General features: G+C 35.0%; 1 protein-coding gene across 1 annotated transcript; it reads right to left on the bottom strand.

Annotated features, from left to right (window-relative positions):
* Positions 1-339: 339 nt before the first annotated feature.
* LOC111603465 lies at positions 340-12,700 on the bottom strand. The gene is made up of 6 exons (XM_023321057.2): positions 12,524-12,700; positions 2,520-2,659; positions 1,997-2,154; positions 1,295-1,937; positions 750-1,149; positions 340-669 (listed from the first exon to the last, which is right to left on the bottom strand). Exons 2-6 carry the CDS (start codon positions 2,625-2,627, stop codon positions 665-667), a joined length of 1,314 nt encoding a protein of 437 aa, XP_023176825.1. The 5' UTR covers positions 2,628-2,659; positions 12,524-12,700; the 3' UTR covers positions 340-664.
* Between the last annotated feature and the right edge of the window lie 6,797 nt (positions 12,701-19,497).

The following is a 19,497-nucleotide window of genomic DNA, read 5'->3' as shown; positions in this document are numbered from 1 at the left end:
CATTTGAAAATAACATGCCGTTCTTATACTTACTTCAGGCTTTTGTCAATTTACTATATATTTTATTGAAATAAATAAATCCTCTTTTGAAAATATTCTTTTAATGCATAAACGTTTACATAGTGTTCACATACATATATGTTATATTCGAACTTATTTACATATGAAAATGTATTTACAGAGAGTAAAACAATAAAAATTAATCGCCTAAAGTAGCAAACAATTTGCCTATGACAACAAATCCTTCCTATACTTTGCTATCAAAATGTGTGCATATCCATATATATTTTAGATTCTTGCATATAAGTATTTATTTGTGCACACAACTCGACTCTAGGACGTTCTCAGTCTTAAACGATTTAAAAACTATGGCAAAATTTTAATTAATTATTACAAATTGCATAATTATTAAATCTCTCATCTCCGGTGTCTAATCCATAACGCCGATCTAATTAGTATAAGTGTTAATGGGTATTATTTTAGGTGTCTGCCCAAAAGTATGCTCTAAATATTTAAAATGATGGCTGCACTTCGCATAATTTATGATCACAAAACTGAGCGAAATGCATTCCACTGACCAAAAATTAAAAAAACATACTTTGACTAAATAAATTGTAATATAATGCTAGGCGATGAATAAATTAGGGCCAATTGCTCCCAGCGCTCATTCTGCAAAAAAGAGAGAGAGTGGAGTTAAGGTATGTTTTCTTTTGTTAAAAGGATAATAAAGGATATATCGGAACACCTACCATGTGCGCTAATTAGACTACGCGCATCCCAGAGCGAAAGCTGCGACTGCGATAGTCGATGCTGTGGTGGATAAAGTTTGTAGGGGAAATAGGAATGATGGAACGTTGCAATGGGTATGGGCGTCGTCGATTGTAGTGACTGATGTTGTTGCTGCTGTGCGGCTAGCAGGAATTGATGATGCTGTGCCGATATCTTGCGCGAGATTTTCGGCTCCTTTTTGGGCTTGCTGGCGCATTGCTGTTTGTTCGACTTAATGAAATTGGGTATGCGTGCCAGCAGGCCGCAATAGTAGGGATCGTCCTGCTTTTTGCGCTGTGGCGTATTCTTCTGGCGCTTCTTTTCCGTATAAACTGGCGCAATGGAGGCCATAGAAGCCATTGATGCCACCTCGTAGTCCGGCTGAAATAGAGAATAAGAGTGATTAGTCAGCTTTTCTAAGAAAGGGATGAGAAATCCCACTTAAAATAATATCGATAATAACAACAATCACGACTTCAAGTATCGCAATATAAATTTCGATACTTAGATAACCGATATCACTCACCTTTGGCACATAGGGACTTTCGTTGAGGAAGGCCGCACTGAAGACGCTGCGTCTGCCCTTGCTTGAGTTGCTCGAGGACTGGGATTCATCAGACGCAGCGGGCGTGGGATAGATCAAACCCACTTGACTCTCAATCGTTGAATACGGATCTTCGTTGCTGTGTGTGAGAGGCACTCGCATGCCCAATGCATCCAAGGACTTGGGCAACGTTTGCAAGCGATTCTTAAGCATATCCATGGCAACCACATTGATGACCATTATCCATAAGGGTGTATTGATTAGATTATTGTTTGACTTGACCAGCGAGACGGCCGACAGGCACTGCCGCTCCAAACGGCTACGTTCCGGATAGCTACGCGCAAATTCCCGATTAATGTTACTCTGAAATTTCTTCATGTCGAACAGCTTGGAGGAGGTGCCCGATGTAAGCGACATTTGTGGCATTTGCAGAATATCGGCTCCAATCACCGTTTCCTCGTTGGCCAACGAGGTGTGATTCACATAGATGCTGCTCTTGCCATATCTCTTAATGAATATATTGCCAGTGTCATCCATTTTGATCTTGAAGCCATCTCCAATTGATTTTTTGATGACTTTTGTCTCTGCATCACGCATGGGATTCTCAAAGCCATTTAGACCAATGCTGCAAAAGAAATGGAGCAGCTAGAGCATAATTCGGGCGAGGCAGAGAGTATTACTTACCGTACGCCATCGAAGCCATGCTTGGAGCCATTTATGGTGATCACATTGGAGCGCGCATAGGCCTTGGCCACGCGTCGATTCTTCTCAAAGACAATGATCTTGGCCCAAATTTCATCATCGATTTGCTCCCATTTGGTCAGCACTTCGTTGATGTGATCCTGCAAAGAAAAAGACAACAATTTAGAATGATTTTTTAAAATGTATATTTAAGGCAAATGAAGGCGTGGCCTTCCCTCTATACATATAATCTTTATCTAAATCAAAGCCAATGCAATTCAGCTCTGCTACCTGTGTGAGCTTATAAAAGTATAAGACTTAGCTTGCATTAGAGTATAAGACTTCACTTTTAACTTAACGTTGCTTCATCGATAGAATTTGCATTTGTATCGAATGGCAATGTATCGATATCAAGCTTGAGGTTTTTAGAGTCAATAAAATTAATCTAAAGATTAAAAAAAAAATGGAATGGATACATTCTCCTCTAAGAGCACTACTTGTTCCACATCTCGTTTGCTTTGCTTACCCGGAACAGCTTTTCGCGATCGTGCCAAACATCTTCCTCCTGCTCCTCCTGCCCAATCGCATCCAAATTGTCCAGGGAACGCGATATAATCTTGCGGCGCGAAATCATTTTATTTAATTTTTTGTCTTGCGTGTGTGGGACTGAAAGAGAAACGTTTTTCCTCAATTATTATTTATTTATTTATAAATATAATTACAGCAGCCGCTGGCTAAGGTTCTAGACAACAACAAGAACAATTAAGTGCTTGCGCGAATGACTCTTTGAGCGCCATTTGTTGCATGATTAGATCTGGGCCGGCATATTAAGTTGTTGGCGTGTAAAGGCATCAAATTATTTATATACATATATATATATATATATAGACATGGTGTAAAAACTTTAATCCGGCTTTAGATTATTAAGCAATCAGCCAATCAATCTGCAAGCCAATGAACTTCAACAAAAAAACCAATTTCGTTGGCTGCGTAGTTTGTCGCCTAAGTCGTTTGATTTTGAAACACCTAATAGAAATGTTGTTGTTTTTTTTATCAATGTCACTGCGTTTAATTGTGCTTTTTATTTTGCATTTTTTCTGTAGTCTACTAAACTTGGATTGCATTTCAATTGCTTTGGTTTTTCTTTGATTTTTATGGCTTTTTTTTAGGTTTTTTTCTTTGTGTCGCAAACCGTTTCAAAGTCAAGCTTTGTCAACGTTTTGTGACAAAATGCCAGCTACCTGTTAACCATATCAGGTGTATTGGCGGTCATGCACGTGCTTGGCATTCAATGCGATTTATCAATATATTTTGTACAGATATACATATAGTCAAAATGTATGTCACACGCATTGAAAGTGAGTCTGAGAATTGTAGCAATTGCCGCGGTTGCTGCTGTTTTCTAGCCTTAGCTGCCACCCAAAACGCATTGCTAAACGTTTTAACACCATTTAGAAGCTCTTATCGTGCTTCTAATGGCCCACATCAATGGGCAGCAGCTCGCTCTGCAATCCTAATGAGCAGCCACTACCTTCGTGCCCAGCTCTACCAGCTGCCGCTGCTGCTCTATTTGCTGTCGTCTGACCAGGTCAAAATCGGTCAATTCCATTGAAGTCAATGCCGCATTTGGCTTTCTATTTGCGTTGGCGTTTGGCTTTAATTAGCAACCAAAATCTGGCCATAAACTTGATATATGTCACGCATAAAGCCCCAAAAAGCCCGTGGCTCAGCTAATCAATTTCTACTTTCAACGGGTTTTCGATTGTCTTTCAGCTTTGTCTTAGAACTTTGTATACCCTATATATATTTATTATAATTTTGTCACGTAATGTGTAACACATAGCAGCAGACAATGAAGGCATCGCCTCTTTCTTTAGCTAACTGTGTGTTTATCTATGCAAACTAGATACGCGCTGTCTGAAAGGTTCTTGATGAACACATCGATTTTATAGCCGATTGATTGCTTGATCTTATACTAAATTAAAGTAGACTTTGGAGCACATCCTAAGCAAACTCATAAATTGTGAGTCTCGCTATCTTCTTAACATAGCTGTAGCATCTTCTTAATATTGCGCTTAGCACTTCACCATATATGACGAGGAAGCCATCAATCAAGCGCTAATATAGAAATTTGCTAGAGTATCTAAACTTCCATCATATTTCATCTGCCATCTCTGGACTATTTACTAAGAACTTTTACTATGCTAATGGCGCTTCACGCCCTCTAAGCAAACAAATTCTCAGACTTTCTAAATTACGCAAAAACTACGTGCTTATACATGAGTCTAAATAATTTACGACTGTGAAAAGAAGAAGCTTTGTAATCAATATATTAATAAACATATCATTCAAGCTGCCCTCTGTCTGTCTCTGTCTGCCTGTCTCCCAGCGCTACCTACTACTATATTTTCAGCATAATGCATCATTCTTCATATAGAATTTGTTAACTAGTTAATTTTCATTCATGAGTCAGCGTCAGCGCGCTTAATGATGCTGCTGCGACCTTACAGTTATCATTCACAGCCAAGCCACGCCAAGCCTTGAAAGGCACAACAGAAGAGAGAGCGAGAGCGAAAGAGAGAAGGTAAAAACCCATTCGGTAAACCTTAAAGTCAAGATTTTATTCTGTTTCATCTGCTATTTTAGAGCGCTGTGATTAAGTTCTTCCAGAATGTTGCTGATTTTTATAAATTTTTGTTATTTCTTTTTCTTATTTTTTTCTCATCTGTTCATCTGCTGATATGTTCATCTGTTTTATATTGTATAATATGTATACAACGAACGCATAACATTTCGTTCTTTTCACCGCTTTTGATTGTTGTTGTTGTTGTTGCTGGCATTTGGTTTGCTAATATATTATATATAAAAGTTTTTTGTACATCGAACGTGCTGCTGATTTTTTAGCGATGATCACATGGCCCACACCAACACCAACACCAACACCAACACCAACACCAACACACACACACACACGCACATACATTATATGAAATTTAATTAGCTAGCTGGCCTTTTGTCCATCTTTTGCTTTCGGCCACATATGTCTATACAGCTATATAAATCTGTGTATATACAAAAGTTAAGTGCACTGAAATTAAACAATTATTATACATAAATAATTTATTTAATTTAACACAAATCATAAAAATCAACAGAAATAAGTAAACATCTAAATAATTTCGCTTCGTTTCGTTTCGTTTGCTTGAGCTTTGTAGCAGCGGGTAAATGGGTTAAGATAAAGGGAATTATATATATTTAAACAATTTGAATTGGGTATAAGTGACTGCACAATACTCTATCTTGGCTATGATTCTGATTTGAGACGAATCAAAGGGCGCAGGATCAAACTCAAATGCATCACTTTAAAGTCCATTTAGAGCGAAGAACTCTCTATGAAGTGGGTTCTAAAGATACATTTCAAGCTTTAGCTTTTCAATTGCCACGCCCCAATGGGCTTAAATTATAATTGAGAACATTAATCTGTGTTGCACAAGCGTCCGCAAGCCAAATAAAAATTTTTAGTTTCATTAAAAACTAAATGCTTCATACAAACAGACGCAAGCCAATATACTCTCTTTGCGCTTCATAAACAGTCAAAAAATTGTAAATGAAATTGATTAAAAAGCGTTTTTGAGTTGTTTAAAGTGCATTAAGTGTTAATTGAGACGCTGCTGTCGCCAGCTGATTGATGTGCGTCACAGTTGCACTCAAGTTTGTGTCTTAAGTCTTTCGTTTGCTGAAGCTGCTTTTCCGCATGCCAAACTACAACTGGCTGTTATTGCAATTAATTATGTAAGCTCGAAGGCCAGCGAAGGCCGAAAAAGCCAGTTGCCTTTTTTATTTATAGCACAAACACAAACCGAACGCATTCTGAACAAAAAGTGTTCTTGGCGTGCGTGAAACTACGTCTCGCACTTCGTCAAGGCCGTTTCGCTCGCTCGTTCATTCCTGCGCAGAAGGAAGTCTTTTGCTTGACTTGGCTAAGCGGCTTACAAAAAAAACTTGCTGACTGCGCCCCACAAATTGGCTTTGTTTTTGCTTGAGATACTCGCTCATGAAAAGGGAAAGTGGGGTATATTGGCTTGTGCAGAATGTGGTAAAGCCATTGAAGCTAGCGACTTGAAATTTAGCATGGAGATTTGGGGTAAGCCCTGTTTGATCAGCCGTAAAGATTTTTGAGTTACGCCCACTTGGGCGTGCCGAATTGTGCAAGCAATAGCTGCTTTGAGCTGGGCTTACGCAGTTTCGGCAGTTCCCAGATAGACTTATGCGCCGCCCATTTGGGGCATGTCTTATAATAATATATCAGATTGTCGTACATTTGGCGCGCATTATGCAGTCAGTTACGCCCGACTGCAACGTTCTTTGTTGATAATTTTCTAGCTTTTAATTGCTCTTTATGAATCATGAAAACAAATAAAAACAAAATTGCGCAACTGCAGTCGGCTTGGCGTGTGCCACAGTGGCCATGTTGCAAGTTGCAAACTGCGCGCCTTTCCAAAAAACGTTTGTCAACCTCAGAAGTGGTTCGAAATGTGGGCCACATGCGGACCCACACCCAAATCCAAATGCAATAATCTGTATGACAGCTGCCAGCCAGCCACAGTCAGCCAGCCAGCCAGGCCGCCTTTCGGTCGAGTTCTTTGCAACCTTGAAAGTGGATACCTCAAACGACCAGGTGGAGGAGGCGTGGCTGGCAGGGGTAGCAGCTTACATGTCCGGCTATGAGTCGGACTAAAAAAAACGAGTTTTTGGCCTTTTGATCTTATATTAAATTTTGTTCGCTTTGTTCGTTTGCGAACAAATTCTATTTGCATTGCGTTCACTTTTCCTTTATATTTTATTTTATATTCATTTATTTCGGTTAACGGGCTTTTTTTGTAGTCATTTAATGTGTTCCATCAATTTCATTAACAATGAGCAAGTTTATATGCTACAAGTAGCTGACTAAAAAAACAATTGAGCTAATTAGCAGGTATATATGCTAACTGCATCTTGCAGTTACTTTATAGGTGAGTATGGGCGAGGTTGGTATGAACAATTTTTGAATAAACAAGTAATATTTGTAGACTTTACACATAAATAAAAAAAATTAAAATATAGAAAAAATATTGAATTTATAAAATAAATAAACTAAAAAAAATATAAATAAGCAACAAATAAAGCAACAATAAAAAATAAAAAGATAAATATATAAAAAGTAAATAATTGAATAAAAAATTGAATAAACAAAAAATAAATAAACAATAAATAAATAAATAAGAAAAACAAATAAATCAAAAAAAAAATAATATAAATAAAAAAATAAAAAGAAAATAAATTGATGAAAAAATAAATAAACAAAATATAAAATACAAGACAAATGAAAAAGTTATAAAAAAAATGATCAGTAATATAAATATCATTGTTTACTTTCCTCACCCACAAAAAAGGAATATTATTATTATTGTTGTTATTATAACTTTTACTATTAACATTATTGGATTTATTTTTACAATTGTGATTATTAACATTTTTAATAATATTTATTTAACGTTACAACTTCTTTTATGTAGGAGGCTGACTTTTTAAATGGCCAATTTCAATTCAATTTTAAAAATAAAATACAATTATAGGTATTTTTTGTCTTCTGTTCGTATCTCTCTTTTATGCACACTTTAAGTTTCTTTAATGTTCATACCACCCTCGCTTATATTTAACTAATAGCAACTTCCAGCTCAAACATTGACTTGGTTTTTCATTAGGTTTTCCTCATTATGTGTCCCATCTATGACTTCTCACTATATAGCTGCTTGTACTATATTAAGTCTTTGTTTATATGCCACAAGCTGAATATGTATATATGCATATTTTTTATTATATGTCATAATCTGATTGTCCATATATATCTCCACCTACTATATATGGACTATAAAATAATTGTCTTTTTTTCTGGGTTTCGTCTGCCTTGCACAATAGGTGCGGGCGGGTGGCTCTGCCTAATGTTATTGTTTGCGACGCAACTATAACAAACAATGACAACAACTTCAACAACAACAACTATAACAACAACTGTGGTTAACTTGATTTTATGAGTTGGCACTTTTTTCTCTCTTTCCATGTTTCATGTGAGCATCGCTCACAATTAGATCTACAGCATGTGGCATTACTGGCTGCTGCTGCTGCATAAAAAAGGGGGGCACGCAACATCATAAACTCATGGAGTGAAGCTGCTTGCTTTATAGCCACACACAGCACGGGGTGTTGTACTTAAGTATAGTTAAGTTATAGTTGCGCTGCTTTTTTTGTTTATTATTTGTGAATGGGGCTCACTCAGCACGTGCATGCGTCAAAATAATGTGGCAGCAGCAGCAGCACCAAGTTGCGATTTTTTAAGTTTTGGTTTCAGTTAGCAGGGCAAGCTAGAAGCTTAATAAAATAATAAATAAGTATAAAATATAAAAAAATTGAGACAAATAAAATAAAAGAAAATCAAACTTAAAAAAAATAAATAAAAAAATTTAGAAAAAAATTAACAAAAATGTAAAATAATAAAATATATATGTAAAATATAAATATATTTGTATATGTGTATGTTATGTATATATATATATATATATATATATATATATATATATATATATATATATATATATATATATATATATATATTAATATATATATATATATATATATATATATATATATATTAATATTAATATATTAATTTGTATGGATTACGAATATTTATATTTTTTTCATTTTAATTAATGACTCTAATATATTTCAGTAATAAAAAAATTGAATTCTTTTAAACAATGGCTAACTAAGTCTTTGATTAGCTTTTGCTCGAATGGCTTAATTAGTTTTGTTTCTTTTTAATAGAAGCAATTATTTTTATATATTTTAAAAAGAGAAAAAATTTATAATTATATTTATAAAGAGTTTTTTTTCAACAAAATCCAAGTCGAGCCTTGATTAGCTATTGTTCGACTCGCTTTATTATTTTTCATATCAAAATGAAGAAACCGATTTTTCAGTTCAATCTCAGCTTCCTGAAGCTGCAAAGCACTTACTTTTCATGCATTCAAGATTTTCCAAGTTGAGCTACATTTTGAAAAGGTTTTTAGGTCAATTCTAAGTCTGAGTGTGCAAAAGCAGAAGCTGCTACAATTTGCTTTTTATCTTTGAGATTGTTGTTGATGAGCCGCTGCAGCAGCAGCAGCTGGCAAGTGTTGCACTCGTTTGGTACAATGCGGCGTATGCGCAACATTTGCTCTGTCACTTGATGCGCATGTCGCTCATTACATCATCAGCAGTAGCTGAGCTGAGCTGAGTTGAGGCAGCTTCAGCAGTGACAAGTGCTGCCCGTGGCTGTCGGCAAAAACCGTTTTTTTTTTATCTTCTTCTTGTTTTTCTTCTTCTTTTTATCGCATTCATGCAAGGGGGAAAATGTTGCGGTTGAAAATCGGCCGCGCTGCATGGCACGAAATTATAAATTCCAATTTTCACTTGCCAGCGGAGGCCTTTCATAATATCTATATATATATATATATTTATTTGTCTATCGACTGTTGTTGTGGCCCGCTTGCATTTTCGTTGAGAATTCTCACAAAAATAATATTCATATTTCGCATTTGGTATTTCGTGCCAGGAAGGCGCCAAAGAGAAAAGACAAAAAATTACACAGCGCTTTCGTGAGACTTCAACTTCCGCTTTTGTTATATATTTTTTTCGCTTTTTGATTATTTTTATGCTTATTTGCTATTGAGTGATTGTACACACACATATATATCTTCACTTATATATACTTTTATATAGTCTCTTTGGCATTGTTTCAAAATTACTTGCAAAAATTTGTGTGGGCCTTGGCTAAGAATGGCCAAGCGACAAGTGTTAAGTCCATAAAACCAAGACATACACGAGTCAAGTGTGATCTGATTGGGAGTGCCCGACTAGAAGATACCCTGAAGCACATGAGCAGTATGAAATCAGTGACTTTGGTGCTAGGCATAAGAATTTCTTTACGAAGTACCTAGTACTCAGTCGAAGCTAATCTGTGAAACTAGGTCTACTTTAATGTGATTTTTTTGATCAATTTTGATCGACTTTTATCGATATGCAGTTTGAAAGCTAATTTTAGTTGAAAGCTAGAGAAATGCATATGTGTAATATTTAATTAAATATTAAAATAAATTAATAGCTATTATATTAGCATGCTTTAGGATCTAGCTCTTTTGCTCTTGATGGATTTAATGAAAGTCGATAAAGTTAGCGCTGATTCTAAGCAAACTTGAGCTAAGTGTTCTATAGATAGTTAGATGTATGATAAGTGTATAATTTCCTTGTATTTTCTAGCTAGCTTAGATCTCTAGCTCTTATATTTTTAATGAGTTACTTGAAAATCTAAGAAGTTATAATTTAAATATACATTAAGCAGTGAGTTCTATGGCAGCACAATTTCATGTCTCTAACTCTTATACTAGCTAGAGCTCTCTCTAGTGCTTATGCTAGCAAGCTTTAGTAGCTAGCTCTTATACTGTATATGAATTTAGTGGAAGTCGCTAAAGTAATCAATGATTTGAAATCAATTTTGGCTGTATCTTTCACTAAACTAACTAAATTCGATTAGAATCAACAGCCAAGTCTGTCTGCCTAGAGGTATAAGACTCCTATACCTTGATACTAATTAATTATATATATATATTTTTTTATTTATGTAATTAATGGCATCTTCCACACTTCCTTACATCTGCCTTGTTGCACACACCTCAACACAATTATGCTACCTTGCTCATCCATTTTCAAGGGTATTACGAAAGCCATCAGGCGTCAAGAACAATGCAGATATCTGCTTAAAATTAGGGTTTATCTTTGCGCAGCCTTTGTTAATTAAACGTGTCTGGCTTTCAAACTTTTGACAGCAGCTTAGTCATTCAGTCAGTCAATCAGTCAGCCAATCAATTTGGCTATGTTAATTTGGCATATATACCTGCTCTAGGCTGTACTTGATGCATGATTCATAGTTCAATTGCTGCTCTGCCAACATTTCACGCTCTTACATTGAGCAAACAAATTACATCATAATTTGACGGCAGCATCATTAACAACTTATAGCCAACTACAAATAACTATATATATATACACAAAACACCCAGACAATTTAATAAATAATAAATATATATAATAACAATAAACAGCTGCGGCAGCAATTGAAGTCTTTTCGAGTTACGCTTAATTGAAGTTCATTAAATTTCAGTTTGAAATTGAAATCGAAATCGAGCTGGTCGCCCAATCAAGTTTCTAATTAAATTTGATTGAGCCGTATGCTGTGTGCGCTTAATTAGAAGCGTATAAGTAGTTATTGTCAAATTCTAAACAAATTATTAACAATAGACGCACATCAATTCAGGGACAGCTTGAAAATTCAAACTCATTTCGATTTAATCGAAAATAAATAAGCTTTAAATTGTGATTCATTAGGGTTTTTTATTCAAAGACCACAAACCCTAAGAACTGGGTCGCATGCAAATTAGTAAAGATATGTATATATAAACTAAACAATATATTGCAATATTTGCCAAGTTTCACATAGAATCTGAAAGTCGGCAAAAAGCTGAAGTCAAAGCGTAGGCCAAAGACCTCAGACTTTGGGCATTACGATAAACATCTGTCACAGGTAAAAGAAGCAAGCGACACTATGATATGGCCTTACATATATATGTACATATATATATATATACATATAGATACATATATATCGTGCTGCATCGTGCTGGCTGTCAAGGCAAAATCTCAACTGTTTTTTTTTTGAATTTTTTGGTTTAATAAAAATGTGAAATTATATTAATGTAAAAATGTTAATCTGGGCGTAAATTAAGCGCACGCAGTTCATGTTTAAAGACCGAACGGGTTTCTTGCTTAACTGAAGGTTGTCAGGCAACGGCAACGGCAACGGCAACGGCAGCGGCAACAGCAACAACAACAGCTACTTGTGTACCACTGTGCATTGTATGTGCTATGCATTATTATGTTTATTAAATTGCGTTGGCTTAGTTTCTATTTCATGCCTAAGAACCTTTTGTTGCGGCTGCATAGCCTAAACAAAAGACTCAAGCAACGAACTTGATTTTGTAATTTACATGCCTACAATGCCTAACAGTTGTTGTTGTTGCTGTTCTTTTCAGCTTGTTCAGTTTTTATTCCACATTCACGGACAACATTCAGCCATTGAGTGGCCTTTGTCGTTTAGCACATCACACAGCCCAACACATATGCACTATTAAAACCAAAAGACCAGGCATCTATACATATTTATAAGCCACACTCAAACACTAATTAAACAACAAACACAGCAACAACAGCAGCGGCAATATAAATATATTTTTTTTAAATTATTGCACAATTTAGCTGCCAATCAAATTGGACGCTGGACGTGCTGTGCTTTTAATTAGCAAAGAATGACAAATTATAGCCAAATGTCAAGGTTATATTCTAAGCTGCAGTTGCTTCTATCTACATCTATATATCGCATCGATTTCAGACACTTACCCGTTGCTTCGTGCAATGCGGCGTATGCGCAATGTTTAATTATCCAAGCGGAGTATAAAGTTATCCAACGTAGTTATGCGACGCCAGTTGAATCAGTTTATGTCCACGCCCACAATCAATTTTATTATCTTGGCTGTTTATGTTTCTTTCCAAATTTAATTTTATTTATTGACTTGTTTTAAATCTATTGTGGGGTTTTTTATTTATATTTGTTTAGCACGCTGTGTCTATTTATTTATTTGTTTTTTTTTTTATTTTTTTGTATTTTTTCTATATTTTTCTAAATTTGCACAACACTCTTCGTTTATTTGGGAAAACGATTCGCGATTCTGCTGTGTCTCTCTGTTAGTATTTTTATTGTTTAGTAGTTTTAGCTGTGGTGGGAAGCGCGCGCTAGAACCGTTCGCCCCAAGCTGCGTAATTCGACTGGCCAAGTAACGGTGCGGCCTGGCCACAAGACAGCACCAAAAAAAGCACACACACACACGCAGTGGCGTCCAAGAGCTAGCAACAAGAATAACAACACAAAAAGTAACGCCGCCAAAAAGACGAGTCGCAACGAAGCGCTGAGCCGAAGCGTAACGAGTACAGAGCCGAAGCTATGTTTAGACTTGACTTGCCAGTTAGCTAGGCAGAGCCGAATGCCAAGCGTCGCTGCAGCTGGAGATTGGACGTGCCAAGCCGAGTCGAGCAGAGCCGAACGCCAAGCTCGGCCTGTTGCCTTGCCAGTAGCTTGCCAGCTGTTAACAGCGTAGGTTGTGTCGTTGCTTGGGCAGGGAAAGAACATTAATTGCTGCATGACGCACTCAACTCAACGGTCTTAAACCAATTTATGCTAATGCTTTACCAACACACACGCCCCAAAAATAAAAACAAAAAACAGAAACACTTTAATTTAACATAAATAATTCACAGCTTGTTCAATTGGCCCGTAATTTGTATAAATTCTTGCTGTTCGCTTCATTTTTATTTTTGGGCGTGTGAATTACTTTTTGAATCATATTCAGCTACAGTTTGCGGATGTGCTGCTGATTTGTAGATTTCTGTTGCTGTTGCTGTTGGTGTTGCTTTTTCTGTTTCTGTTTCTATTTCGATTGCGGGGTATTTCCCGGTCTGTCTACAAAACCACTTAAGACTGCTGTATTTGGCAGCAGTTTTCTGGCTGTCTTTGTTTCTACTTTTTGTTTTTAAGATTAACTCAACGAGCGACATAATTCAGCCCGCTTTTCGTACGCTTATGGCAAATTGTCTTATATGGCATAGAGCTAAATGCAATTTATTTGCTCAACTATGCAAAAAAAAAAATGAAAGAGGCGAGGAAAAAAACGTTTTACTTATGTTTAAATCGAATGCATGATTCATTTGGTCAGTGGGTGTGGCAATTGCCACAATTGTGGCCAATTTTTCTAATTTCCAGTTCAGGTAGCTCGAAAGAAATTAAAATGCAAAAGTGTCGCAAGTTTTTGCCTTTAAAGTTCAGCGCTACAACAAATTATATAAGCATTCAATTCTCTTTTATTAAACTGCAACAATACGAAAATTAATTAAGTTCTTCTGCTTCTTCTTTTTATCAATTCAAGCAGACAAAGGATAAAAAAGTTATGCATATAATTAAAAAGAGGTAAGAGAGCATATCAATTTGCAAAACAATAGCAATAGCAATGGGAGGAACATGATAAGTAACATTTCTATGGCTATAAGAATTTTTGATTTAGATTACCAGTTTGATACCCTGTAATCTATAGGTACATTCAAATGGGGAGTGCTCAGAGATAGTGGCAGGACATCGTCTAGACTCTGACATTATTATTATTATTATTTATTATTATTATTTATTATTATTATTATTATTATTATTATTATTATTATTTATTATTATTATTTATTATTATTATTATTATTATTATTATTATTATTATTATTATTTATTATTATTATTATTATTATTATTATTATTATTATTTATTATTTATTATTTATTATTTATTATTTATTATTTATTATTTATTATTTATTATTTATTATTTATTATTTATTATTTATTATTTATTATTTATTATTTATTATTTATTATTTATTATTTATTATTTATTATTTATTATTTATTATTTATTATTTATTATTTATTATTTATTATTTATTATTTATTATTTATTATTTATTATTATTATTATTATCATGACAATGACAATGAGTATGATAACAATAATGATCATAATGCGATGTGTTGATAATGATAAGTATCCCGCTATAGATCGTACCGTTGATAATGATTATGTCGCTCCTATAGCTGATAATACAGATTATGCTTGTCTTTGGCTATGCCAACACTGCCAGAGCATCCACCCAGTCAGGCTCTCTAAGCTAGCATTCTCGAACTTGTTTTATAAAAAATCTAGTTTTCAGCAGTGATAAGTAAATGTGTTTAGCATATTGGCAAGCTTTAAGTTAAAACATACATTTTGTTGCCTAATTGAATAAAATGTTATAAATGAACAAAAATTCTAGTTGCTTAGCAGCTTTTATAGAAATGAATGCTAATTCGTCTCGCGATATGTAGTTCACATATTCAAATAGAAATTTCGCATATATCATATATGTGTATATATATGGTATATCTATGTAGTTCCGTTTGTGTAACAGTTACTGTGTGAGTGAGCCAATGGCTTTGGAATGCTGTTACCTGTTGCTTTAAATAGAACTTTTCAGATTTTGTTTCAAGTGATCGGCTGTCATAATCAATGTTCATGGATATTCAATCAGAGAAAAACATCTATATATATATAGAAACTATGTGGTAACAATTGCTTAAGAATAATAAACAAATAGTCGGGCGAGGGGGGTTTGTAGAGTAACGGGTTTTGGCTAGGGCGTTTGTTGAACCGCGCATGTTGTAAGCAAATATAATTTGAGCTGTGGCTGCCGCTGTTGTTGCTTTGTTATTATTATTAACATGTTTTGTTTTTGGCTTTTCAATTAAAAAATGGTAACAACAACAGTTTAGGTGAATGGTTAACACTGAAAAAATAATGTGAACAAAATCTTTTTCTTTTCGGCTCGTTTTGCATGGGTATTATATGGCCATAAGATTCGGGCCATGCTAAGTGGGGCCCCGTTGTTTTAATAATCATTACAAATTGCTTTGGCAGTCCCACAACAGCAACAACAAGTTGGGTACAACGAACGACCTTGCTACACAAGCAGCTCGATAAACATGAAGACACGATAGAAAGAGAGGGACAGAGACAGAGACAGAGAGAGAGACAGAGACATAAAATTTGCGACAGTCAAAAACAAACCAAGTTAAATAAAATTAATAAAAAAAGACAAAAATAAAAAGATTTCATAAAATTACAAGCCAAAAAACTGCTTGGGAAATAGACGCAAATGAAAAATGAAAACAAAATGCGAAAGACGAAAATCCAAAACCTCAACCCAAATACAAAGTTGAGAAAAATGTCAACAAGAGGCGTTCAGCTATCAGTCAAGCCTAGATAAGAACAACAAATCTGCCAACTAATACCCTAACAAAGTGTTAAAGTTATTAGGCTTGAGGGCTAAGTGTGACAGCTTAGTGGAGCTTTAACAGCTATTGATAGGCTGAGGCTGGCTTTTGGGTATGTAATTACAGTAAACGTCAATCAAATGGAAGCTGAATTAGATATCGAATGCTTACGAATGTGACATACAATCAAATATATTATATACATTTTTTAAAATTTATTCTTATATTTTTTATATTTATTTTTTGTCTTCACAAAAAAAAAATTTAGAAAAATATTTAATTAATTGCATATATTTTTCAGCTAGTAGAAATATAGTAGAATAAATTTAATTAATTTTATATATAGAATTTTGTTTATTATATTTGATCTATTCCCTGGGCAGATTAAAATATTATTTATGAACTTTTTCTTCTATTTATTTAGCCTTTTCTAGCTGTTCATAAATAATATTATTAATTAAAATCTCTATATTTGTTTTTAAGTTCTTCATTATTTTTATATTCACTTTAAGATTTAAATGAATTTAATTTTAATTTTTCTATGTTTCTTTCATATTTTTTATATATTTGTTTAGACTAAAACTTTATAAAAATATATATAATAAACACCTGTTGCTAGCTGTCAAATAATGAATATTGAAACTGTTGAGACTGCAGTGCACAACACGAACTCAAGACAAATTGTGTATCGCATTGCATATGCAAATTAGAAGCACTCAACGCTTGGCTGACTTGTTGCCTGTCTGTTTGTCTTTGAGTTTATTAATATTTAATATTTTGTAACTACAAATTGAGAATAAAAACATGTTCTAAGCGTCGCAGAGGGCAGTCTTTGGCATAGCTAAAAAGCAGAATTTGAATGTAGGCAATTGGTCAGAGGAATGCATAAAACTGATGAATGCTCAATCAACTGAGAAACAGAACTGAAAGTAAAGAGTGATAAAGGCCTTTACAGGTGTACAAAAGTAATGGCAGGCCAAGTTCTTGCCCACCTCGCCAAAGGTCTCACCAATACTGCGCATCATTCAGTTGATTTTGCTGGCAAAAAAAATTGTGTTTAATTTGCAGCAACTCAAAACAATAATAACAATAAATAAGCAGAAGAAGCAGCAGATGAATAATAATAATAATGTATTTGTTTCTTCAGCTACAACTAGAAACAATTTCCGCATGGCACTAGAACATGCTCTTTGCTCTTGTATGAGCACTGGAGTTGCTCATCTTTGTTTTCATCTTAGTTTTATTTGCTTGCGATTTTCGAGTTCATAATTCGTGCGGCGCTGACACACACACACACAGAGAAAAAAGAAACGGGTAAAGTAAAAAAGAATTCTTCACGCTTTGGCCTTTTCAAGTGCGCCGCGTGGGCCGCAGCCAACATTGCGTATGATTGATAAGCAAATTACGTATACGCCTGCACGCACATGGATTGCGCATACGTCATGCATGCCACGCAGCATGCTTCTTGCGATATAGGCACGCCTGTCCCTTTCAATTCAGTTCACGCCTCGCTTCTAGATTAATCGATCATAATGAAGTCCTTCAGCGAAACGGAAATGCTAGTTACAAGCGACAACAAATGATTCACAGATGACGTAACAGAAATTATAACTAAAACGTTCACAAATTGAAAGACGCATCAAGTGTCAACGACACCAGCCACATTTTATGTATAGTATATGAAACAGAAAGAGTTACCAAAGCAAAGGTCAGAGCTGATCTGGCCGCAGTCGGTTGTCAACGCAGTTGAAAGACCTTGATGCTGGCAATTTCACAATCTGAACGGCATTCGGGCTCTTTGGCATGCAAGACGCATTGCAATCGAGCACTTCCGAGCGCTTCTGGTGCCCCGAAATGGGTTTGTTTACGCCTTCAGCGTCAGGTAGGCTAAGTACACGTTCGATTCGAAGCTCAAGCCCAATTACAACCAAAATTTCGAAGAATTACTGAAAGGGGTCTACGTGAGAGCTGCGCTGTAGAGTGTGAACAAGGAAATGTACAGTGTTGTAAAACGGTATTTAAGAAATTGCTTTAAGGGTTATAAAATTATAATCTTAATATGTGACTAGTGTTGTAAAGCGACATAGTAATATTAGCTGAGTATTCTGAACTATTCTATCTATAGTGTTGTAAAACAAATGTTTCTTTATAGTAAAATAGTGCTTAAAAGTGTTGTAAAACGGTATTTAAGAAATTACTTTAAGCGCTGTAAAATTATAATCTTAATATTTGACTAGTGCTGTAAAGCAACACAGTAATATTAGCTGAGTATTCTGAACTATTCTATCTATAGTGTTGTAAAACAAATGTTTTTTTTATAGTAAAATAGTGCTTAAAAGTGTTGTAAAACGGTATTTAAGAAATTACTTTAAGCGCTGTAAAATTATAATCTTAATATTTGACTAGTGTTGTAAAGCAACATAGTAATATTAGCTGAGTATTCTGAACTATTCTATCTATAGTGTTGTAAAACAAATGTTTCTTTATAGTAAAATAGTGCTTAAAAGTGTTGTAAAACGGTATTTAAGAAATTACTTTAAGCGCTGTAAAATTATAATCTTAATATTTGACTAGTGTTGTAAAGCAACATAGTAATATTAGCTGAGTATTCTGAACTATTCTATCTATAGTGTTGTAAAATAAAAAAATAGTGCTAAAATAGTGCTTAAAAGTGTTGTAAACAATAAGTGTTGTAAAGCTCGAGAAAGGGCTTAAACGGCTTAGCTAACATCTTTTGGCTAACGGAACAAAGTTTTTGTTTTCAAGACACAAAAACCCAAATTTTTACTAGTCGTACACACCCGCCTTACAGCCTATACACGCAGGGTATACGAAAACAGTAGCACTTTGTGATTGGCATGAGTTGTTGGAATTGCTGCGGTGGGAAAACAGAATTTGTTTTTGGGGCGTTAATTTAAGCAAAAGTATTTTTTGGGGCAATGCTTCGAGCTGTTGGCGATTTCCGCGTATAGAAAATAGCTTATTAGCCAGCCACTTAGCCTTGAGCCAAGGGAAATCTACTGTATATATATATATAAGCCACCTTTAAAAGCCATCTTGTTATAATTTAAAGCACAATTTGTCTGGGCACATTAACTAAATGTGTTAAAAACAATTGTCTAATTGCGCCTGGTCGCGTGATGACGTGGCACAAGTTGAAAGTGGACTTTGAGTGGTTTAGTCGTGGCTTAGATGTGAGCCGCTACAGATGCTAATTGATGAAAATTGTTAATTAATGAGTCTGACTAGATGCAGAGCTTGACCTTGACGTGAGCCAAGAGCTTGCCGCTGGCGCAGATGCCACGCGTCCCATGCGCTTTGAGTAGTTTAGTAATTGATTACAATAAGTCAAAAGGCAGCAAAAGTATAGAAAGTATAGGTATAGAGCGCGCAAGAAGTCTAGCGTAAATTTAATGGGTCGCCATCCAAGTGTGTTGTTAGCTCTGGTTTATGATGTTAACAACGCTGA

Source organism: Drosophila hydei, unplaced genomic scaffold (assembly GCF_003285905.1).
Source record: "Drosophila hydei strain 15085-1641.00,03,60 unplaced genomic scaffold, DhydRS2 tig00008122-arrow-pilon, whole genome shotgun sequence".
Taxonomy (NCBI): Eukaryota; Metazoa; Arthropoda; class Insecta; order Diptera; family Drosophilidae; genus Drosophila; species Drosophila hydei.
This window is presented reverse-complemented; position numbering and strand designations above follow the sequence as displayed.

Bases quoted from the DNA above. Each gene is read 5' to 3' on its own strand.
- LOC111603465 (XM_023321057.2), bottom strand. From the start codon at position 2,627: ATGATTTCGCGCCGCAAGATTATATCGCGTTCCCTGGACAATTTGGAT. The intron at 1,938-1,996 runs GTAAGTAATACT...TTTCTTTTGCAG, and splicing joins CATGGCTTCGATGGCGTACG to CATTGGTCTAAATGGCTTTG. The intron at 1,150-1,294 runs GTGAGTGATATC...TCTCTATTTCAG, and splicing joins AAAGTCCCTATGTGCCAAAG to CCGGACTACGAGGTGGCATC.